Consider the following 25,000-nt stretch of genomic DNA (forward strand, 5'->3'; position numbering starts at 1 on the left):
TTGTAAGTCACTTCGGATAAAAGCGTCTGCTAAATGACTAAATGTAATATTTATCAGTAGCATCCTTTTTAAATACTGTAGTTTTTCCATTCAGAAGATACCATTCAACAATTATTCAAATTTCAAAATGTTCATGTTATTGTTCAATAATGCCATTGATGTTTGATTAAACAATGCTGTTTAACTTATTTTTTTTTGTCTTGTGGGGGGTTTTAAATACAAATGAGTCCTTATCACCCGCTTTTAGATTCCTTTTTTTATATATATACATTTGTTGGGGTTTTAATGGAAATTATAGAGAGAAAGATTAGCTTTTTTTATAATTTTTAAATCTGTGATTTAACGTCTTTAAATTATAAACAGCTTCATTGTAATTAAACACCTTTAAAATGATTTAAATTTTAACTACATAAAAGTATTTAACAGTTTCCTCACCTACACCGAAAGTGATTTACTTTGAAACTATTTTCTCAAAAATTATTAGTAAATTTCACCAAAAAAAAAAAAAAATGGCAAGTAACACATACTGAAAAAGTATTTTTTGTGTGTGTGTAAAACATACTCCAATAATTTGAATTTTATTTACAACTTTAAAAAATATTTTTTACACTAAATAACTTTGAGTGAACATAAGCAAAGGTCAGACGAGTTTGTAAATGTCCACACACTGATATTACTGCTTCAGTTGCACCTATTTGCATATACTTGCATGTATTTGCAATTGTTCCTCCTTTTTACAAGTTGCTTTGATAAATAGTCAATATCAGGTCCCAAAAGTTTCTGTAAGAAACACACAAGTGGCTCTTGGCTGCTCATAAATGAATCCGGATGCTAACAGAAGGAAATTTTAGTTCTTCGAACAGAAAGCGAGGGGTTAAATGAAGAAGAGAGAGAGAGAAAAGCAAGCAAATGACTTTGTTTTGATGGAGTGGTGTTATAAAACAGAAGCCAGCAGTGACACACACACACTCACACACTCTTACATAAACACTTCACCCTCATTACATCTGCATATTGTGCATTAACAAGACATTTATAAGTTCCGCTTCTCACACACTTCTCTGTGTGTGTGTGTGTGTGTGTGTGTGCTCGCGCATCCCATGCTAACATGCTTTCATGTCTCATTTTTTGTCTAAAGTTGGTGGCTACGTTTAAAAAGCGAAATTATAGATGTCTGGAAACATTGCTTTAGAAGTGATGTAAGAGCATTATGTGTGTTTGAAGACGCATCCACACTGTCTCGTACACGCTCCCTTTCACTGCTCTCGCTCCATCATTTGGTGAGTCATCATTGGCTCTTATTGAGGTTGCCATGGATACTAACAGCATCCGTGTGTTTGTGTTATGGATGCAGAGGGTGACGGAGATGCTTTTCCAGACCTGTTGTTTATGAGAAGAATAAAGAATTAATGTTTTAAAAATGACTTCAGAAATGGTGTTATGGAGGTTAATGGACTGCAGTAGCACTCAAGAAAATGCACGCACACACACACACACACACACCTGATAGCTAAAGTGAAAGACAATCCAAACCTACAGAGATTGATTAATTGATTTAATGACTTAAGGAACCTAAACCGTAAAAACGTTACTTGAAATAAAATATACTTATTTTATTTCAGCTAGTTGCCAAAGCAACATTTCTCATTTTCATTTAGAAGTACTAAAATAACTCAAACTAAATAAATAAAAATGAAATAATATTTAAGAAGCTAATACAAAATGACAAAAAAGCTAACAAAACTGAAGTAAAATAAGTATAAGTACTAAAATAACTAAAACTAAATAAAAACACTATAGGCATTTACAAAAAATATAAATGACTAAAACACAAAAAATAAGCATTAAATATTAAAGTGAAAACAGAATAAAATGTAAACAATATGCATAAAAATAACATGTATATTCATATATATATCCATATGAACAATCTTACACAGGTTTTTATTAGTAAGCGGTCAGTTTAAGTTAAACATGCAATCAAAATAGACTTATTACGCGTAAATGTGATTGACTTCATCGTCCCTGATAACTCAAGCTACAGTGAAATATATTTAAGTGTCACACAAAACTGTACCAGATATAGTCCAGAATATGAGCTTAAACCAGTCATCTAACAATGCATTAACATTGTGTGAGCGTGTTTGTGTAGCACAAGTCATTGTTTTGACCGGAGGTTTTAGAATTGAAAAGAGAATTGTGGGTAGATTAGTTGCAAAAATAATGATGATGGAAGGACTTCTGGGGAAAGTAGTTCACAAATATTAAATTATATGTTCAGAGCATGTTCTTCAGTCTATAAAGTTACATTTGTAGTGGCAGAAAATTCAATTAAATTGTTTTTTTGTTTGTTTTTTAGTGCTGTCAAACAATTAATTGTGAATAATCATGTGTAATCAGATTTTGTTTGAATAATATGTGTGTTCTGTGTATATTTGTGTGTGTGTGTGTGTGTATATATATATATATATATATATATATATATATATATATATATATATATATATATATATATATATATATATATATATATATATATATATACTGACAAAATTATAAACACAACACTTTTGTTTTTGCCCCCATTTTTCTTGAGCTGAAATCAAAGATCTAGGACTTTTTCTATGTACACAAAAGGCCTATTTCTCTCAAATATTGTTCACAAATCTGTCTAAATCTGTGTTAGTGAGCACTTCTCCTTTGCCGAGATAATCCATCCACCTCACAGGTGTGGCATATCAAGATGCTGATTAGACAGCATGATTATTGCACAGGTGTGCCTTAGGATGGCCACAATAAGAGGTGAAAAAATATTTTTCTGAAATATGTACGTTTTTGTGTGTATTTATATATACATAATAAATATACACAGCACACATATGTAAACAAGCTTTTATTTTGGATGCGATTAATCGCGATTAATTGTTTGGCAGCACTAGTTTTTTTCTTTTTGCACATTGTTGTTGGACTTTTGCTGATTCTTGTTGTTTTTGTGTACTGTAAATTGTAGGTTGTGTAGTCATTGCACTGCTGTGGGCATTGTTTGCTATTGTAGTTGTTGTTTATGGAGTCTTCCAGGTGTGCACTGGTACTTTCTAAGTAGTGCAGTCTGATTTTGGGTACCGGTGCATTGTGGGTAACGTAGTTTCTCTCTGTGGAGTCTGTGCAGTGCACTGTCAGCGGTTCCTCATGTCGCGGGTCGGCGAGGACTGGATCTTCCTCATCTTGCTGGGACTCGTCATGGCTCTGGTCAGCTTTGTTATGGATTTCTGCATCGCCCTTCTCCTACAAGGTGAGTGTGTGTGTGTGTGTGTGTGTGTAAGAGGTAAAGATGTCAGTTGGAATTGTTGTATGATTATTTTTGGCTGTATATGGTTTTTGAGTAGTTATGTTTTTTTGGAGGTTCTTTAGGTCAGTGTTTTGGTTTCAGAGTTCCCTAAAGAACCAAGACAGATGGTTTTCTAAAGAACTGATTAAAGATGGTTTTAGTTACTCCATAAAAGCAGTCAAATTAAATGTCTATATCAGAGGTATAAGTACTTTTAATATGTTTTTATTTTTTTAATTCTGTAGTTACATTTTGTAGTGGCATACAAGTGTAATTGTGGCATTTGTCATTGTGCACATTGCTGTTTCCTTCCTGATCTGTCCAGATTTTTTTGTTTGTTTGTTTTGTTGTATAGCCAGAATATTTTCAAACCTCAAACTAAGATCAGTACTAGGCTTGAGAAAACGTTGAACATTTCTCTTTTTGAAAAGTTTGACTTTTCTAAGTTTGGAAAAAATCTTTGAATATTTCTAAGTTTAAAAAAAATTGAACATTTCTATTTTTGAAAATAAAACTTTGAATATTTCTATTTTAGAAGAAAAAATTTAACATTTCTATTTTCGAGAGAAACTGAATATTTCTATTTTGAAAGGGAAAAAAACTGAACATTTCTACATTTTTGTATTTTTTTTTCTTTTCTAAGTTTAAAAAAAAAAAACTTTGAACATTTCTATTTTTGAAAATAAAACTTTGAATATTTCTATTTTAGAAGAAAAAAACTGAACATTTCTATTTTCGAGAGAAACTGAATATTTATATTTTTGAAAAAAAACTGACCATTTCTATTTTTTTTTTTTTTGACTTTTCTAAATTTGAAAAAAAAACCTTTGAACATTTCTAAAGTTTTCTCAAACTTAGAAATGTTCAATGTTCTTGAAACTTAAATGTTCAAAATTATAATACTGAAAAAAGAGTTTTTGTGCTTTAAAGTTACTTTTAATAAGAAAGTCTTATTGTCTTTATATATTGTCTTTATCAGTCAATTTCAGAAGCATAGAAATAAATGTACTTAAGTACAATTTAAGTATGCTAACTTGTACTTCTACCAAGGTATGCTTTGTCTAGATTCTTTGTCATTTATCTAATGTTGTAGTACATACGCCCTGTAATAGTCCCGTGTGTTGATCTCTCTACAGCACAGAAGTGGATGTACGGTGGTCTGGACAGTAACGTAATCCTGCAGTATTTAGCTTGGGTCACTTATCCTGTGGTTCTCATCAGTTTCTCTGCAGGCTTCACACACATAGTAGCGCCTCAGGCTGCAGGTGAGACACGCTAACATTCACACACTCATGACAGATTTCTGCTCTTCTTCATAATTCAGCGTTCATCTCTCATTCAGGGTCTGGTATTCCTGAAATGAAGACGATTCTCAGAGGAGTGGTGCTGAAGGAATATCTCACGTTAAAAACGTTTGTGGCCAAAGTCGTCGGACTGACCTGTGCGCTGGGCAGCGGGTTGCCTCTGGGCAAGGAGGTGAACACACTCAGAATATGTTTTTAGCTTTGAGATCTAATTTACCTGCTTTCCTTTGCTCCAACAAAACTCTGTCACATGAGTCAGTGTTGAGTCAATCAAGCACTCGTTATTTTTGAGGGGGCACCTATAATACATATGTGACCAAGGACCACAAAATCAGTCATAAGGGGTCAATTTTGTGAAATTGAGATTTATGCTTCATAAATAGGCTGAATACATAATCTTTCCATTGATGTATGGTTTGTTATGATAGGACAATATTTGTCTGAGATACAACTATTAGAAAATCTGGAATCTGAGGGAGCAAAAAAATCTAAATATTGAGAAAATCTCCTTTAAAGTTTCCAAATGAAGTTCTTAGCAATGCATATTACTAATCAGAAATGAAGTTTTGATATATTTACAGTAGGAAATATGCTAAATGTCTTTATGGAACATGATCTTTATTTAATATCCTAATGATTTTTTGGCATAAAGAAAATTGATAATTTGCATGATACTCATACAATGTATTGTTGGCTATTGCTACAAATATAGCTTTGCTACTCATGACTGCTTTTGTGCTGCAGGGACACATATAGACTTATGTTTTGTCTATTTTTTTCCTTTTTATTCGAAATATTCCAAAATGTGTTAACTATATCATGAAATATCTTGATTCTCAAATATGTGTAAGTAAATGCATTTTGCACCTTTATAGCTTATGTTAGTTGATCTATAATGGGCAAAGTAGCTTAATGTTAGTGTACTCTATTTATCTATGCATAAAACCTGTCTGTTTACTTAAGTACCAGATACGGGTGTCATGCCATAAAATATTTTTAATACGGCTGACTTTGTATTTAATGTGAATTTAATAAAGACATTGTAAATTATATCACTTTCATTGTACAGAAAGAGATTTGAATTTAGCAGCAGGTGTGCTGCACTAAACGATCTAATCACGCCGGTGTGATTTTAGCAAATATTAAAAAATATAATGTTTTTGTCTTTTGGAAGCTGCATTCAAAATCCACTGGGCTCCCTTGGTTTGAATGGACATGAGTGTTGTTTAAAGTATCCCTGCTTTGATTTGAGTTCATCACAAGCATTGTGTTTTCTATCCCGTAGGGTCCGTTTGTGCACATTGCCAGTTTGTGTGCTGCTCTTCTCTGCAAATTCATGTCGTTCTTTGGTGGAATTTATGAGGTAATTAAAAAATCATAGCCTGCGATTTTAAGAAAATTCCTCTAATAGTACAAAATGTGGTATCTATAAATAATGTCTTTTATCTATGCTGATTTAAAAAAAATGACATCAGTGTTTTTATTAGTGCTGTCAAACGATTAATCGCATACAAAATAAAAGTTTTTGTTTACATAATGTGTGTGTATGTATATATAAATACACACACATGCATGTATATATTTCAGAAATTTGTTATGTTTATATATTAAATATATTTATATGTAATCTAAATTATATGAATATAAATAGACATGTAAATATTTTCAAAATGTATACTGTATGTGTGTGTATTTATATAAACATAATAAATATACACAGCACACACATATTATGCAACCAAAAACTTTTATTTTGTATGCAATTAATCGTTTGACAGCACTAGTTTTCACTAAAATATGATTTTACAGTGATGAGAATCTAGTGAGAAAAACTGTTTGAAAATGAGAATTGCAAGATAAATATTTGCATAAAAAATTATTTTTGTGCAAGAATCTTTGACTGATGTTATGAGGAAAAAATAATGCCTTTTTACTATCTAAAAAAATAAGAAAATTTTACATCAAAAGTTCTTGTCATTTGTTATTTACATTTTGGGTTTAGAAACACTTTTTTGCAGATTTATTAAAATTTTTATTATTATTGTATATCAGGAAACAAATGGTAAACCCCATAGTTTTTATTCCTGGGAAGAGTTTCGCCTCTGCATTTGTTTGTGTGTGTGTGTGTGTGTGTGTGTGTGTGTGTGACCAAAATCAATCTAAAATATATATATTTTTGCATTTCTCTTGATGAAGTTTTCCTTTTGTGAGGATAAAACTAACAGGGATATCCATCTGTGAATAGATTTACCAAACGCAGGTGTGTGTCTATGTTTGTGTGTGTATCAGTTTGTAGATAGTGTGATAGATGGTGTGTGTTTTATAGTTTGTGACTTTGTGCAAGTAGATTTGTTTTTGTGCTTGATTGTGCTGGTGTGTATGTACTTCTGTTTTTTGGTTTAGTGTGTGTGTGTGTTAGGCTGTGTTGTCTGCGGTCGTGTGTTAATTGTTGTGTTGTGTGTTGAACAGAATGAGTCCAGAAACATCGAGATGCTTGCGGCGGCTTGTGCTGTCGGGGTCGGATGCTGCTTTGCTGCTCCTATTGGAGGTCAGAACTGAAAAAATATTGTGTGAATAAATTAGTCATATTTCTCTAAACTAAGATCAAAACTGTCAAAATAATTAACATCCATCAAAACACCTGCAAAACAATATTGCATTCAACGTTTGTATCTGTAGATTATAGTCATATTTAACCATATAAATATACTAATAATAAACGTGTATATCAGAGAATATCTATATTCATGTAAGGTCTTCTAATCCTGCTTCTTGTTTAGTTTTTTGTTTTTGGCTCAAATCTGAGGACTTTGGTAAATTAAAACATTAAAATGGAATTTACATGTTTTCAATTCAGTTCTGAATGGCATACAAAGAAAAAACATTCACATGAAAATGAAATAATGTACCTAAAATTACAAATATTTACAGTTACTATGCAGTTAATGCAGTTTTTACTTGAGATACAGTGCTATTTGTTAGATGTTACAATATTTACTGTAAATTTTAAAACTTGTCTGTTTAAAAAAAAAAATTTAAATATTTAAAAACAGAAAAAAGTTCAAGAAAAAAAGTAGAACATTTCTATTTTTGAATAAAAAATGAAAATGTGTATATTTGAAAAAGCTTGTAGTAGTAGTTTTAATGAAGTTAATGCAGTTTTAACAAGAGGTTACAGTGTTATTTGTACTTTATGAAAATTTACAGAAAAAAAAAAAAAAAGAAACCATACAAAATGTCTATTTAAAACACAGAACATTTCTAAATTGTGACCCTGCAGCACAAAAGCAGTCATGAGTAACACAGGTATATTTGTAGCAGTAGCCAAAAATACATTGTATGGATCAAAATTATACATTTTTCTATTATGCCAAAAATCATTAAGATATTAAGATCATGTTCCATGAAGATATTTAGTAAATTTCCTACCATAAATATATCTAAACTTCATTTCTGATTAGTAATATGCATTGCTAAGAACTTCATTTGAACAACTTTAAAGGAGATTTTCTCAATATTTAGATTTTTTTGCACCAGATTCCAGATTTTCTAATAGTTGTATCTCAGACAAATATTGTCCTATCATAACAAACCATACATCAATGGAAAGATTATTCTTACATTATAAATCTAATGTAATATAGTTAATGCAGTTTTAACTAGGGATGCACCGAAATGAAAATTCTTGGCCGAAGCTGAACAAAATGAAACACTGGGCCAAAGGCCGAACACAGTTTTTCACATTTCTTACCACATGTAGGCCTATTTTACCATTTTCTTTTCACCATTGCATCAATTAAATGGCACAAATGTGCTTTTTACAAAACAACAATTAAAAAATATTTACTTAACACTGAATATTTTTTTCTATCAGACATTATACCAACAAAGCGCAATTTAACTTAAAATTAATAAGTTACTAAAATAATATTTTTTTGTCCATTTTTGAGAACATTTTTAAGCTTGAAAAAAAAAAAACATTTGAAAATTTCCATCAAGATATTAAAGGGGAGCTATTATGCCCCTTTTTACAAGATGTAAAATAAGTCTCTCATGTCCCCAGAGCGTATATGTAAAGTTTTAGCTCAAAATACCCCACAGATCATTTTTATAGCTTGTTAAAATTGCCACTTTTAGGGTATGAGCCAAAACGCTCTGATTTTGAGTGTGTTGCTTTAAATGCAAATGAGCTGGTGCTCCTGGAGAAGAGGGCGGAGCTTCAAGAGGAGCTCCAGCATTAGCAGTGTTAACCTTTACAAATAAACATTCCATGATTAATACAAGCCGGTTATCTTTACAGAAAATGTACTCTGTTTCAAAGTCAGTCATCTGATTATATTGTGCATAATACATTAGCGTTTATGAATTACACAGACAGGGAGCACTGCGGGATAAAAATAACAACATAGCTGGTCTCATGCTATCACAAACTTTATAAGTCCCACTTCTGATTATGAGCTCGACAGCTTCAAGCGATCGACTCACATTGCTTTCATATTCAACTTTTAACTATCATTCCTATTCATGATCATTAATAAAGACCGCACCAGAGAAAACAGACCGAGATGATGATGATAGCTTTAGCATCATTAGCCTTACAGAGTGCCAAGAAGGCAATTTGGAAAACAAACGTGATTTTTGCATAATAGGTCCCCTTTAACTTTGTGTATTTCAGGTGTGTTATTCAGCATTGAAGTCACCTCCACGTTCTTCGCCGTACGAAACTACTGGCGTGGATTCTTTGCTGCTACGTTTAGTGCCTTTATCTTCAGAGTTCTGGCCGTGTGGAACAGAGATGAAGGTTTGTGTGGATATGCTATAGAAACGCATGAAATGCTTGTGTGTGTTAAGAGTTAAAGGAATCTTCTCTGTTTCTCAGAGACGATCACGGCTCTCTTTAAAACACGCTTCAGACTGGACTTCCCCTTTGACCTCCAGGAGCTTCCAGCGTTTGCTGTGATCGGGTCAGTTCTGCCTCTTATTGCTTTCCTTGTTTCTTTGCATTTGTTGTTTACCACTTCTTACCAGTGTAAAAATTATTGCATTTATGTAATTTGTCTTGGTTTCCAGTCAAAATTTCCCTAAAATGATAAGCAGTAAAGAATGAAAATTAGATAAAAAAAAAAAGCGTGATAAACCTTGTTTACATAATATATGTGTGTGTACTGTGTATATTTATTATGTGTATATATATATATATATATATAAATACAAACACATGCATGTATACATTTCAGATTAAATCATTTCATATTAAATATTGATTTATTTAAATATTTTCAAAATATATACAGTATGTGTGTGTATTTAGATATACATAATAACATTATGTTTTAGGATGTGATTAATCAGCACTATATATGTCCCTTTTGCCATGCATATTTTAAGGATATTTGGATATATTTTTATTGTAAAACATGGCAAATGATTGTTTGCATTGAAAAGGAAAATCATGATTAACTGCACATCCATTTGACTTTTCTTCAGTTTCTTGTAATATGCTTCTTTTGTCCTTTGTTTTATTGCTTACTGTGTACTTAAACAATAATTAAACCGTGAATCAGTGTCTCCTGCTAATTGTTGATGTGCATTTGTTTTAGACACGTTGTACCCAGCAGATATTTGATGAGAGAACAAACAAAATCATCTAATGAACTGTGTTATGAATCATTATTCATGAGTATTGATGTCACTGTCTCTGCAGAATCGCCAGTGGGTTTGGTGGGGCCTTGTTTGTGTATTTGAACAGGCTAATTGTGCAGTTTATGCGAAAACAGAAAACTATTAACAAGTTCCTCATGAAGAAGTAAGTGTTCCCGGGGTTATTATAGTTAACTAAAACTAAAACCTCTTCTTTTTGTACTTGAAATAAAATAAAAGTTAAGTATGTCAAAAACTTGATTAAAATTTTTTAATACATTTCTAGTTACAATTCAGCTAGTTGCCATGGAGATATTTCTCATTCTCCTTCAGTTCAACTTGTGCACTTCAAATCTTTCTTTCTTTTTTCTTGTTTTAAGTATAAATATCTAAACGTTCTTGAATCAAAATGCATTTACTTGAGAAACAAAATGACTTGAGATATTGAGAAATATCAATATTCTTTGTTTTTACTTAAAACAAGAAAAAATATCTGCCATTAATCTTAATAAATCTTAAGGGAAAATAATCTTTTTGCTTAAGATTTATTAAGAATTACGATTATTTTCTTACTTCATTGGGAGATATTTTTCCTCTTAAACAAAAACTTAAAAAAAAAAATAAAAAGACTTGATATCTGAAAACATTTAGTAAACGTATCTTAATTTAAGGATGTTTAGATATTTGAAACAAGACTTAACTTACTGCATGTTGAATTGAATATGTACTAAAATGACTACAACTAAAATAAAAATCTATACATGTATTAAAAAACACAAAATTACTAAAAACCTGCTAATCTAGCTAAAATTAAAATGAACACACAAAATATGAAAATTAAAACTACTTTAATATCTCAATGTTGCTCAAATAAAGTTTCTCTGTAATTGTGAGGCTGAATGTTTGAAAATGTTAAAAATGGGATGCTTTCGTAATCTTTTTTTTAACTAATCGTGTAGTTAAACCTCCTAAAATAATAATATTTGTGTACTACTGCTTCAAAAAAAAAAGGAAAAAGTTAATAAATGGGCCAAACAGTATCTAATTGAAATCTAAAAATCCCCAAAGCTTTCTGAAAGCAATCAAGCACTTGTGTATTATTTTACAGGAAGCTTAATTTCAAGCACAGTTGTCTGTACAGATTTAGGTCTATTCACGTGTTTAATGCATCTGATTGTGTTCCAGGCGGCTGTTGTATCCCGCGCTCGTCACTTTACTGATTTCAACGCTCACTTTCCCTCCGGGCTTTGGCCAGTTCATGGCCGGACAGGTAACACACACACACACACACACACACACACACACACACACAACATGTGTTTGTTCCCCAGGCTGTTAAATCCATCCAGTTAATGAGACAGTTGAGAGAAACACGAGGCATTCAATAATCAATCCTAACGACGTACACTCGTATAAAATACAGAATAAGGCATCAACTCTCTCTCTTTCTCACACACACACACACACACTTCAATCAGTGATTCAGAACCAGGCAATAAAAGGCTCCATTAGCAGCGTATGACTTCACTCTCATAAAACACTGCAGAGAATCCTTTCTTCATCAGTATTTGTTTTGTAGTAAAATGCATCCCTAAAAAGCAAGTTTACTTAATGTTAATGTTTGTCAAGATTCAAGTTCATTTCTGTAGTGCTTTATACGACACAGATTGTTTCAAAGCAGCTTTACATTAATAAACAGGAAAATAACAATGTTAATGTTGTAAAATGAATCGAGTATGACACCAGTTCAGTTAAATTCAATGTGAATTCAGCTCTAAGTAAGATAATGGTGTCATATATCCAGCTCATGTTGTTTTAATTCATTTCAATGTTGCCAAAGTTCATTTTTATGAAGACATATATAGAAGACAGTTGTATCATTATTGTGAGATTTTAATTTATTGTTTCATTACTTTTGCATGTTCATATCTGGGTTATTAAAGTGAAGCTAAAACTGAAATTAAAGCTAATAACCATTAATAGTTATTTTCAAACGCAACATTGCAAAACATTTTAACATTATTTTATTTAACCTGAGTACTAAAATAACTAAAATACAAATTTAATTAAATGAAATCTATACAGACACACATAAAAAAACCTAAAATGAAATTGCTAAAATTTAATTAAAATGAAAACTAAAAATATAAAAATACAAATATTTAAAATATTAATAAAAACACCATATTAGAATCTAAATTATACTAAAATTCATATTTGCATGTAATGTTTTTTCTTTGTAGTGTTTTGTTATTAAATTATTTATTTTAATTCTAAATGTATATGATTAATTAACGATCAGGGAAATTCTGATGCATGATGATAATTTTTTTTTTTTTTTTTTTGAGAAAATATCTTAAAATATTATTTTCTTACCTGTGTACCCTATTAGCAAATGTTTGTTTTTTTTAGCATAAAACAAAATATAGAGAAGTTTGTTTAAAATAAGAAAATAAATACCATATTTTCTGTATTTTGTTTTTTTTATAGCTTACACAGAAGGAGACCCTGGTTTCATTTTTTGACAATCGCACTTGGACGAAGCAAGGAATAGCAGAAGACTTTAATTATGACTTTCACTCGGCCGCCTGGAAACATCCGCAGGCTAACGTCTTCGTGATCCTCGTCATCTTCATCGTTATGAAGGTAAATAAACAAGGTTTAAAGTAAAAGAAAACTTGGTTTAAAAGGCTGATGTTCTGTGGAAACTTCCTGAACTCTTAACTTCCTGCCCAGCTCCTCCAGAGCATTTATTGACACCACAGTAATGATACATGAGCTCATTAACATATCCCCGCCCACATTTACATATCAACACCTGTCCGGTATTTACAGCTTCACCCGACCTGATGAATGACAAACCAAACCCAGCTCTTTAAGTGACTGGCTGAGGAAAATACTGTGTGTGTGTGTGTCACCTGCACGAGTGTGTCACCCTGGTAACCTCATCAGAAACCGGTCATGGCACAGGAAGTGATGTCGTCAGTGTTGTCATGGGGACAAGTGCCCTGCGTGTCCTTTAGCTGATCCTGTGTGTCTTTAAGCTGGAAACACTTGGTTATGATTGAGGGGGAATTTATCCCTAGATTCGAGCTAAATCTGACAAAACCTGCCTTTGGGGACTTCTGGGGATGGAAGTACCATTTATAAGTAATATTTTTTATATATATTTTTCATTTATTTTATTTTGTGAAATTATGAAATTTTAGTAAAACAGTTTTTGAAATGTCCTCACTAATATAGAAAAATGTAAAAACATATATATATATATATATATATATATTATTTGTGTTGTGTTTGTGTTTAATTTGAGGCATAATAATAGAAAGGAGGAACTTTGAAAAAATGCTGGCAGGTGAAGAGAAAGAGAAGCGCAGATTTTGGATGGATCTGTCCATTTTTCAGTGCCAGGAGAGAATGAACGAGAGGAAGAAAGGAAGGAAGGAGAGAATATTATGCAATGATCTCTCTATCCACCCACAGCTTTCAAACACTCTTCAACATAATTCACATAACACTTACATAACATTCACACTGAACCCCCCTCTACCTCCAGCAGGAGCCCTTCTGTTCTCGCAGGAACCAGTGTGTGTGTGTGTGTCTGTGTGTCTGTGTGTCTGTGTGTGTCTGTGTGTGTCTGTGTGTGTGTCTGTGTGTGTCTGTGTGTGTCTGTGTGTGTGTGTGTGTGTGTGTGTGTGTGTGTCGTTTGCTTTTGTGCGTGACTTTCTCCCTTAATTATCTCCTCTTTCTGTTGTGTGTTGCCATTTGCTTAATATAATTAATTTACCTCAAATAAAGAGTTATGGAATAAAAAGATGACTTGATTTTCTTGTTTTGTTCACTAATGAGATCACACACACACACACACACACACACTCACAAAGACAGAGACACACACACACACACACTTTTATCATTTTGTTCTGTTTGATTTTTACAAAGAAGTTGTCAAACTTTTATTTGCTTGTCGTTAAAAGTATTTGAAATCTAGTTTTTCTAATTAAACAATTGAGCATTTCAAATAAAATGTATAATTATAATAATTGATATAAATATATTTATTTATATCATTTATCAAATATATTGGTTACACTTTATTTTAAGGTGTCCTTGTTACAGTGTAATTATAGGTTACTGAGTAATATTAATTAACTACATGTACTGTATGGATAGGGTTTGGCTTTGGGTTACTTGCATGTAATTATGCATCATTTATTGTTATTATAATAGTAAGTACATGTAACGTGTAACAAGGATATGTTTTTAAGATACTGAAAAAAAAATACAAATGTCAGGGAAAAATGTCAAAACACTCTCAGACCCCAGAGGGTTAAAATAAAGCGTTGCCAATATATTTATATAATGCTTATAATAACTACTACACATTATTTATTTATGTTTTATGTTTTCGTTCACTCTTGTAATGCTCCAAATAGTTGATTGTGGATGAAATTGTCAGAAAGTAGCTTTTGTTTTGTGTGAACATGTTACTGTTGTTTATTTACACATTTACATCTGATATTTATTTAACTTTCTGTTTTAGTCTGATGAGGAAATGGTACAGTATAAGCATAAAATGTCAAGCAGATGACAGATTTTGCGTCAGATGTATAACGAAGCGTTGATCTCTGAGGATATTTGGGGATTTTGATGTGTTGTGACGCACACAGGCACACGTGTGAATATCACACCCCTCTGGTTTGTCATATGCCAGGCTATTGTGTGCGGCTGCAGACTCGCAGAAAGGCCTGTAATGTGAGCTATAGTCACTGCCATAAACAAACTATATGTGACCCTGGAGCACAAAACAAGGGTCAATTTTGTGAAATTGAGATTTATGCATCATCTGAAAGCTGAATAAATAATCTTTCCATTGATGTATGGTTTGTTAGGATCGGACAATATTAGAAAATCTGGAATCTGAGGGTGCAAAAAAATCTAAATATTGAGAAAATCACCTTTAAAGTTGTTCAAATGAAGTTCTTAGCAATGCATATTACTAATCAAAAATTATGTTTTGAGGTAGAACATATCTTTCTTGAACATGATCTTTACTTAATATCCTAATGATTTTTGGCATAAAAGAAAAATTTATCATTTTTACCAATTGAATTGAGTCAAATTCTGAATTTTGTCACTGCTATTGTTCTGTAATAACCAGCAATGTCATTTTGTTACACTACACCACAAAATAGCTTGTTACTGGAAAATTACTGTCATGCTACTGAAAAATGAATTCTAGCTTTGCTAATTTTAGTTTGTTAATCCCTCAACACTGATTATATTATTGGTTAATATTGTTTTTGTCCTCTCTTCTTGGTTATATAAGCAGAAACTTTGCTGCAGAGGTAGAGAAAGCTATTAGGTTTTGCTGAAATATTACAGAAATAATTTAGTTTGTTTTAATGAGTGATACTGTTGTTTTTGTGCAGTTCTGGATGTCTGCTTTAGCCACAACCATTCCTGTACCCTGTGGAGCCTTCATGCCTGTTTTCGTCATTGGTTAGTATTTGTATGTTGATTAATTTTTAAAGCAAGACACCACAGGTTAATTGTGTAAAAAAGTAACTAATAGATATAGCAGTACTTCCCCCGTTGATTAATTGCAGTACATGTTTTGTATTAGAAGCTTTCTGAAACGTTGTGTTTAAATATTAAAAATAACATGCAATTTTCATGATTCCTCTTATTTAGTTAAAATTATGAACACATTTGCGTATTCTGCAAGGGGTATGTAATCTTATGAGCACAACTGTATTTATTAAAGTGACCTGGGAATGTGTTTCAGGTGCTGCGTTTGGTCGTTTGGTGGGTGAAAGTATGGCTGCATGGTTTCCAGAGGGCATTAATACGGATGGAACCATCTATCCCATAGTTCCCGGAGGATATGCTGTTGTGGGTGAGAAGCAAACGCTCTTGTACACATATAGAGCTTCAACAGACGTGTTCAAACACACACTCATCACAGCTGATTACCTTTTATGGAAATTGCTTCATTGTTGCCATAGTGATTTTGAGAGGCATTGATTTAGTTTTGTTGTGTTTGGTCGTAGATTGTTGTTTTCATTGTTAGTCTTTGATTAGTAGCCACCGGATTTAATTATGAAATTACAATATCCACTTTTGAATGCTTATTATTTTATTTATAGCTTAATGGCCAATAATAGTGAAGGGTTTAGAGAAGTGTAGGATTTTGACCATCAAATGCACTGTAAGAAATAGTTTTTCTTAGAAAATTATGAAATATTTCAATTTTTTATCAATATTTTACACAATTTTATACATTTTATAAATATATAAAAGATATGTAGAAATGTTCTAATTACAAATATATCTATTTTTATAAATTTGTCAAATTTGATCAATTTTTACCTACTGTTTATTTATATTTAATGCACATCTAAGTAGTACGACGGCGTTTTAGAGAATAAAGTCTCGTAGTATTTCGACTTCATTCTCGAAACATTTAGACTTTATTCTTAAAACATTTTGACTTTATTCTCAGAATATTTCTACTTTATTCTCAGAATATTTCTACTTTATTCCCGTAGTATTTCTACTTTATTCTCAGAATATTTCTACTTTATTCTCAGAATATTTCTACTTTATTCCCGTAGTATTTCGACTTTATTCTCAGAATATTTCTACTTTATTCCCGTAGTATTTCGACTTTATTCTCAGAATATTTCTACTTTATTCTCAGAATATTTCTACTTTATTCCCTGTAGTATTTCTACTTTATTCTCAGAATATTTCTACTTTATTCTCAGAATATTTCTACTTTATTCCCGTAGTATTTCTACTTTATTCTCAGAATATTTCTACTTTATTCTCAGAATATTTCTACTTTATTCTCAGAATATTTCTACTTTATTCTCAGAATATTTCTACTTTATTCCCGTAGTATTTCGACTTTATTCTAAGAATATTTCTACTTTATTCTCAGAATATTTCTACTTTATTCCCATAGTATTTCGACTTTATTCTCAGAATATTTCTACTTTATTCCCGTAGTATTTCGACTTTATTCTCAGAATATTTCTACTTTATTCCCATAGTATTTCTACTTTATTCTCAGAATATTTCTACTTTATTCCCGTAGTATTTCTACTTTATTCTCAGAATATTTCTACTTTATTACCGTAGTATTTCGACTTTATTCTCAGAATATTTCTACTTTATTCCCGTAGTATTTCGAATTTATTCTCAGAATATTTCTACTTTATTACCGTAGTATTTCGACTTTATTCTCAGAATATTTCTACTTTATTCTCAGAATATTTCTACTTTATTCCCGTAGTATTTCGACTTTATTCTAAGAATATTTCTACTTTATTCTCAGAATATTTCTACTTTATTCCCGTAGTATTTCGACTTTATTCTCAGAATATTTCTACTTTATTACCGTAGTATTTCGACTTTATTCTCAGAATATTTCGACTTTATTCTCAGAATATTTCTACTTTATTCCCGTAGTATTTCAAATTTATTCTCAGAATATTTCTACTTTATTCCCGTAGTATTTCTACTTTATTCTCAGAATATTTCTACTTTATTCCCGTAGTATTTCGAATTTATTCTCAAAATATTTCTACTTTATTCCCGTAGTATTTCTACTTTATTCTCAGAATATTTCTACTTTATTCCCGTAGTATTTCGAATTTATTCTCAGAATATTTCTACTTTATTCCCGTAGTTTTTCGACTTTATTCTCAGAATATTTCGACTTTATTCCCGTAGTATTTCGACTTTATTCTCTGAATATTTCTACTTTATTCCCGTAGTATTTCGACTTTATTCTCAGAATATTTCTACTTTATTCCCGTAGTATTTCGACTTTATTCTCTGAATATTTCTACTTTATTCCCGTAGTATTTCGACTTTATTCTCAGAATATTTCTACTTTATTCCCGTAGTATTTCTACTTTATTCTCGTAGTATTTCTACTTTATTCTCGTAATATTTCGACTTTATTCTTGAAATATTATGACTTTAAACTTATCATTTTTTATTTATTTATTTTTTTAACATGGCACTAAAACGCCGTTGTAAAGTAGCCATGTGACCATGTTTCACTGCAAATTTAAGTGTGTGTGTAGATAACAAATAAATCTGGATTCATGAAAAATAGTAATTCTAAAAAATCAAGCTGTAATTAGAAATACAGATATCAATTTCTTTCATTTTTACTGTATGTAGATGTTTTTTTGTTTGAATGTTTACAGTAGTGTTGTGCACCATTGATTTTGTTCTGTGTGACTTGAAATTCTTTGAATTGCAATTCAGTAAATATCTCTTCTTGTCACTTCATGACTTTGAATTTGAATCTGAATCGGCTCCGTAGTTTGTGTGCATTTTTTCTTTGTTCATTTAGTTTAAAGTGAACCGATTTGCAGTGTTTTTAATTTGTTTTGTTGAATCTGTGTCTCTGTAGGAGCGGCGGCGTTATCTGGAGCGGTCACACACACTGTTTCCACGGCCGTGATCGTGTTTGAGTTGACGGGTCAGATCAGTCACATTCTGCCCATCATGATCGCTGTGATTCTGGCCAACGCCGTCGCTCAGAGTCTTCAGCCGTCCATCTACGACTCCATCATCCGCATTAAGAAACTGCCTTACCTGCCCGAGCTCGGCTGGGGCCACCACGAGTGAGTCTCTCTCTCTCTCTCTCTCTCTCTCTGTCTGTCTGTCCATATGTGACCCTGGAACATAAAACCAGTCATAAGGGTCAATTGAGATTTATGCATCATCATCATGTGAATAAATAATCTTTTGTGCTGCAGGCTCACAAATATGCCATTAATATCTGTAAAATAAGTAACTTAGTCAATTTTGTTTTAATGAAGGATTGCAGAAATGAGTACACAATAGATTTAATTCAGTAAAGTGTAATATTCTGGTTGTTAATATGTCCTCCATAACTCTAAGTACACAACTCTGATCTGAAATGTTTGACTTGGTCTCATGAGACCGGGGTATGGATTCCCAGAAGTCTATATTTTATAAACATGGGCTTTGGAGAAAGCTAAATGAGTTTATTGTGCTTTGGCTAGGTAGTTCTTCTGCAGGCTGCATCTAACAGTCAGTGCTTTTCATAGCTTTTGCCGGCTCTGAGACACGTTCTTGGTGTTTCTCCTGCTCTTTTTCTAGCAAAAACTCACTCGGCACGAAATGAAAGCTTGAAGTGAAAACCTAATTATTTCAGGGGCCTTTTCACAAGTCCATTGTTTTTGAATTTCTGCGTCTATATTTTCACACTTAAAACAATAATTTGGTATTCCTCTTGTACCATTATCCTCTTTTATGCTAAGAAATAAATCTCCTAACAGTTCTCTCTCAGGTGGTTTCATTGTATGATTCAACACTTTAATTGTCAAGAAATTACTTTTTGTTTCAACATACTTACCTGTTGATCAAAACTTGCCACCAGAAATTTTTATTTCACTTTATTTAGTAACTTTCAGGAGGGTGTACTCATTTTTGCAACACAGCATTTTATCACTTTGATAAGAAAATGATATCTTCCTGATTAATTTTGACATTCTTCTTTGGTAATTGATCAAGCATATTTGTTGGAAATTATAAAGTTATATATAAAGTTATTGTCTATCAAAAAAAGAGTCTGCTCGCAATCGCCTAAACGAGTCGTTAGGAATTCGAATCTTATTCTGTTACAGCTGTACGTCTCAAAGTAACACATTTGCATAATATCTGCCCATGGCTGTCTTTCGCGCTGTACGCGGTAGATCAATCACAAAAGGACTGCGCCATCTGACCAATCACGGCAGCGAGGGCTCAGGGGAGGGAGGGGTTTAGAGAGAACTGCTTCGCACGAGTCGTTTAGGAATCATTTAGAAATGAGGTCAAATTAAAGCTATTTTTTGAGAAAACTAAAGTGTTTTATGACCTTGGATGCATGTAAACCTGTTTTAGGAGGCTCATAAAACAATATTGGCAACCTTAAAAAAGACAGAATTAAAGCATTTGGCAAATGCATATTATATTATATATGCAATTTAAAAGATCAAATTATTTATTATTTTAGGTTGCATTTAACTACATTAACAAAGTAATCTATTTGTTAATTTTTAAAGTGATTTACATTTTTACTTTTGCATTTATGCATTTTTCCTGCATTTTATAAGATCAACAGACAGAGATGGGGTTTTCTCTTCATTAATGTTAATGGACAGACTGTGTGTAAACGATCTAAATTTACACACACACATTAGAAATCTGTGCAACACACACATCAATCTTAGTTTCTGAGGCTTTCAGATTTTCAGGGTTACAAAGTATCAGATTTTGTCACCGTGTGTGTGCGTGTGTGTGCGTGCGTGTGCGTGCGTGTGTGTGTTTGTTTCTGTTGTGATTAAAGAGCAGAAAATGGGAGCGATGATGCAGAACGTGTGCGCACACACACACACACACACACACACACACAGAGGTGTTTTGCTCTGAATGATTGTGTGTTTCTGCCCTGGTCTCAAACTCATCTGAGGGGTCTGAGAGGTGCATTTATTTATACCTGTCGAGAGGACAATTACATAACTGTGTGTGTGTGTGTGTGTGTGTGTGCGGAAGTTAGATTTTTGCTGAGTTAGAATCTGCAGAAAACTCACTTATCAGCAGGATAAACACGCACACACTCACACACACACACACACACACACACTCATTGACATTCAACACGATCTCTTCCTCTCGCTCTCTCTGTCAATTCATTTTTCATTTCAGTGTGTTTTATTGGCACGTCTGTTTTCCACACAATGCTGCCAAAATATCAATCAATACAGGAACAAAATATGTCTTGTATGCCAACAAAAAAGTATCCTTTAAAAAAAAAAGGATAACTTTTGCGTTTATACCGATTAAATATATTTGTACATTTTCTGAAATGAATTTGAGTTTTTAATTGTATTTTTCTACTAAAATGTGGCAACAAGCAGGGTTATTATAGTTTACTAAAACAATAAAACCATAAAAAAATTGTTACTTGAAATAAAATGAGCGTTAACTGAAATAAAATAAAGTATAAAAACGTATTTTATTTCTAATTGCCAAAGCAACATTTGTTTTTTAATTTAGTTTAACTTGATGTACTAAAATAACTAAAAAAATAAAATAAAAATGATTAAAACTATATAGATATAAAATATAAAAATAACAATCAATCAAACAGTCATTAAAAGCATGAGTTGGGGAACCTGTCAGGATCTCATAATGACGTCTCTGTCTGCAGGAAGTATAATATTCGTGTGGAGGACATCATGGTCAGAAATGTTCGTTATATCACCCTGAACTCCATCTACAGAGACCTTCACGAGATCCTCCTGATAGCAAACCTCAAAACAGTGGCGCTGGTGGAGTCTGCAGGTACGTTTGCTCTGTGTGTATTATATATATAAATACATATACATGGCTGGTTTGCCTTTTCAGATTGCACTTTTTCCAAATGTTTCTTTTGTAGTAATCGATACATACATTTGCTTTAAATAAAAACAAAAAATGTAAAATTGTTAGTTTTTGTAGGAAAAATTATCAAACAAATAAGTCAAAAATGTTGTTATTGACGATTGTGTGTAAAAACTGAAAAAATAGAATGTGGTTCAAATAATTATTATTATTATAATGAGGAAGTTACAGACATTTGATGTGTTTGAAACGTATATTGTGTGTATGTGAGTGTGTGCGAGTATGTGAGAGTATGTGAGAGTGTGTGTGTGTGTGTGCGAGTGTGTGAGAGTGTGTGTGAGAGCGTGTGAGTGAGTGTGTGTGAGTGTGTGTGAGTGTGTGAGTGTGTGTGAGTGTGTGTGTGTGAGTGTGTGTGAGCGTGTGTGAGCGTGTGAGAGCGTGTGAGCGCGTGTGTGAGCGTGTGTGAGCGTGTGAGAGCGTGTGAGAGCGTGTGTGAGCGTGTGAGAGCGAGTGAGAGCGAGAGTGTGTGAGCGTGTGTGAGCGTGTGAGAGCGTGTGAGAGCGCGTGAGTGAGCGTGTGAGCGCGTGTGAGCGCGTGAGAGCGCGTGAGAGCGTGTGTGTGAGCGCGTGTGTGAGCGTGTGAGAGCGTGTGAGAGCGCGTGTGTGAGTGTGTGAGAGCGCGTGAGTGAGTGTGTGTGAGAGCGTGCGAGTGTGTGAGTGTGAGTATGTGAGAGTGTGTGTGTGTGTGAGAGCGTGTGTGTGAGAGCGCGTGTGTGAGTGTGTGTGAGTGTGTGTGAGCGTGTGAGAGCGTGTGAGTGAGTGTGTGTGAGCGTGTGAGAGCGTGTGTGTGAGTGTGTGAGAGCGTGTGTGTGTGTGTGAGAGCGTGTGAGTGAGTGTGTGTGAGTGAGTGTGTGAGAGCGCGTGTGAGAGCGTGCGAGTGTGAGTATGTGAGAGTGTGTGTGTGTGAGTGTGTGTGTGAGTATGTGAGAGTGTGTGTGTGTGTGTATATAATATACATGTTATTTTATTTTATCGAGATATTATTATAGTTTTTAATATTTTTAATTAGTTTTTATTTTTAGAATTTAAAATTGTAATTTTTAAGTTTGTAGTAATTGTTGTTTTTATTCATTCTTCAGTTTTACTTTATTTTAGTACTTCATGTTAAACTGTTATTTCAGTTAATGTTCATTTTATTTGAAGTAATGAATGCTTTTTGATAGTTTTTGTTTTAATTAACTATAAGCATGATATATGGACTCACACTAATACCCTTCAAAAGTTTTTGGTTGGTATGATTTTCTTTTACATTTACACAAGAAGTCTGTTCTGTTCATCAACAATGCCTTTATTTGATTAAAAAAAATAACTGTAATATTGTGAAATATTATAATTTAAAATAGCTGTTTTCTATGTGATTATCTGTTAAAATGTAATGTATTTCTGTGATCTGCAGCTGTATTTTCAGCATCATTACTCCAGTCTTCAGTGTCACATGATCTTCAGAAATCATAATAATATACTGATTTGCTGCTCAACAAACATTTCTGATTATTATCAATGTTGAACACAGTTGTGCTGCACAATATTTTTGTGGAAACTGTGATACATTTTATTTGTCAGGATTCACAGATGAACAGAAAGTTCAAAAGAACAGCATTTATTTGAAACAGAATCTCATAAATGTGTTTAGTGTCACTTTTGTTCAGTTAAAGCATCACTCTCTCTGGTCTGTAGAGTCGATGATTCTGCTGGGCTCTATTGAGCGCGCTCAGTTGCAGGCGCTCCTCACGCAGCATCTGAGTCGCGAGCGGCGGCTGGAGTTCATACGCGATCGCATCGATGCCGAGAGGAAGCATGTGTCTGTGGTCAGCACTCCCAGCAGCGAGGAGGGGGGTCAAAAGGTCAACCACGAGGTTCGCTTCCAGGTCAGAGGGCAAACGTTTACTTGACTCTCCCATCTGACTCTTTATACTGTGTTTCTGAGACGTGATCTTTGAATGTTTGTGAGTGTAGATCTCCACAGAAGAGTCGTCGTTCACACCGGCTCGTCCCATCTCACCTAAACCTCTCAAACCTGCGCTGAAGAAGACGTCTGCCGCTGAGAAATACATCGAGATCCCCACAAGTAATATCACACACACTTATCATCTAAATGGAAACACCGCATGGACTTCTGTTACATTTATAAACAGCTAGCTATAAATACTATAACTTAACCTTAACTCTAACAGAAAACTTTCTGTATTTTTACAACAAAAAAAGTATTTACTATATTTTATTTTTATTTAATTTTAGTATTTTTAATAATAATTTTAATATTTAATTATTTTTTTTTTTGTACAGTTTTTAGAAATGAGGACAAACACAAAAGGGGGATTTTGTCAGGTTTTGCTCACTTCTGAGTACAAATTTGTCCCCAAAATATGCTTAAGTAGATACAAACACACAGATTTTGACAAATGCACATCATTATTACTGTGTATTGATGTTCTTTTTTTTTATTTGTTATTATTTTTTTTATTAATTTGACTTGTGGCATTAGTTATGTCAGCAGAAATGTCAATTTAGAGGCAGATGAAGCTATTACATTATGATGAAAGATTATTATACTGGAACATTTATTACTAAAGTAAACAATGTCAGTTTTGATTTCATGTTGATTTTGAAACTAAGGTACTTATAAAAGCTACGCCTTTACCAAACCCTTTACTGATATGTTTTGGCATTTTTAATTGATTTTAATCCTTACAAGTCAATTTCAAGAGGTTTTACTTTATTTGTGAGGACATTTCTAGACATTTTGCACACTTATATTCAGTATAGTGAGTGATATTTTTAGTATCATCAGTATAATATTAATGTGTTTTTAATATTCTGAATTAAATTTCATTTTTATATTTTCGGTTTTAACTTTAATTTTAGTTATAGTAATGTTGTTGTATTTATTAATTTCATTCACACACACTCAATCAGAATTTGCATACTACATATTGTTTTTTTTTTTGTTTTTTTTAATATGAATATAATGATGATTTGTTTTTGGATGATGTTTTAATATTCTGTCAAGGGTCTATAGATGAAAAATAGCCTTTTTGGCCAATTCTTGTATATTTACAGTTATGTTTATTAATGTACATGGTCCCTGTTAAAAAGAAAAATGTATCTGTATTATACTGAGTTGTATGGAAGATTATGGTTAGTGTGTCTCAAATCATAACACACTGAAAATATCAGAATTGGCAAGCTGATGTACTGTCCAGTGAATTTTTGAAGTGTAAGTTTTGGCCTTAAATCTCTGAATTCACTTTCAA

The 25,000-nt window shown here is 32.6% G+C and overlaps 1 protein-coding gene across 1 annotated transcript in view; it reads left to right on the top strand.

Moving 5' to 3' along the window:
• clcn2b (chloride channel, voltage-sensitive 2b) overlaps positions 1 to 25,000 on the top strand; it is a gene marked incomplete at its 5' end in the record, with an annotated part of 59,295 nt that overhangs the window by 24,937 nt on the left and 9,358 nt on the right. Inside the window, 16 exons of the mRNA XM_079386832.1 lie at positions 3,161 to 3,292; positions 4,465 to 4,593; positions 4,671 to 4,804; positions 5,918 to 5,995; positions 7,102 to 7,180; positions 9,308 to 9,433; positions 9,512 to 9,596; positions 10,337 to 10,438; positions 11,458 to 11,542; positions 12,763 to 12,918; positions 15,705 to 15,774; positions 16,061 to 16,171; positions 18,707 to 18,920; positions 21,515 to 21,648; positions 23,424 to 23,614; positions 23,703 to 23,814. Coding sequence (XP_079242958.1) covers positions 3,161 to 3,292; positions 4,465 to 4,593; positions 4,671 to 4,804; positions 5,918 to 5,995; positions 7,102 to 7,180; positions 9,308 to 9,433; positions 9,512 to 9,596; positions 10,337 to 10,438; positions 11,458 to 11,542; positions 12,763 to 12,918; positions 15,705 to 15,774; positions 16,061 to 16,171; positions 18,707 to 18,920; positions 21,515 to 21,648; positions 23,424 to 23,614; positions 23,703 to 23,814 — 1,938 coding nt within the window. The remainder of the gene's footprint in view (positions 1 to 3,160; positions 3,293 to 4,464; positions 4,594 to 4,670; positions 4,805 to 5,917; positions 5,996 to 7,101; positions 7,181 to 9,307; positions 9,434 to 9,511; positions 9,597 to 10,336; positions 10,439 to 11,457; positions 11,543 to 12,762; positions 12,919 to 15,704; positions 15,775 to 16,060; positions 16,172 to 18,706; positions 18,921 to 21,514; positions 21,649 to 23,423; positions 23,615 to 23,702; positions 23,815 to 25,000) is intronic.

This window comes from Barbus barbus, assembly GCF_936440315.1.
Source record: "Barbus barbus genome assembly, chromosome: 31".
Classification (NCBI taxonomy): domain Eukaryota; kingdom Metazoa; phylum Chordata; class Actinopteri; order Cypriniformes; family Cyprinidae; genus Barbus; species Barbus barbus.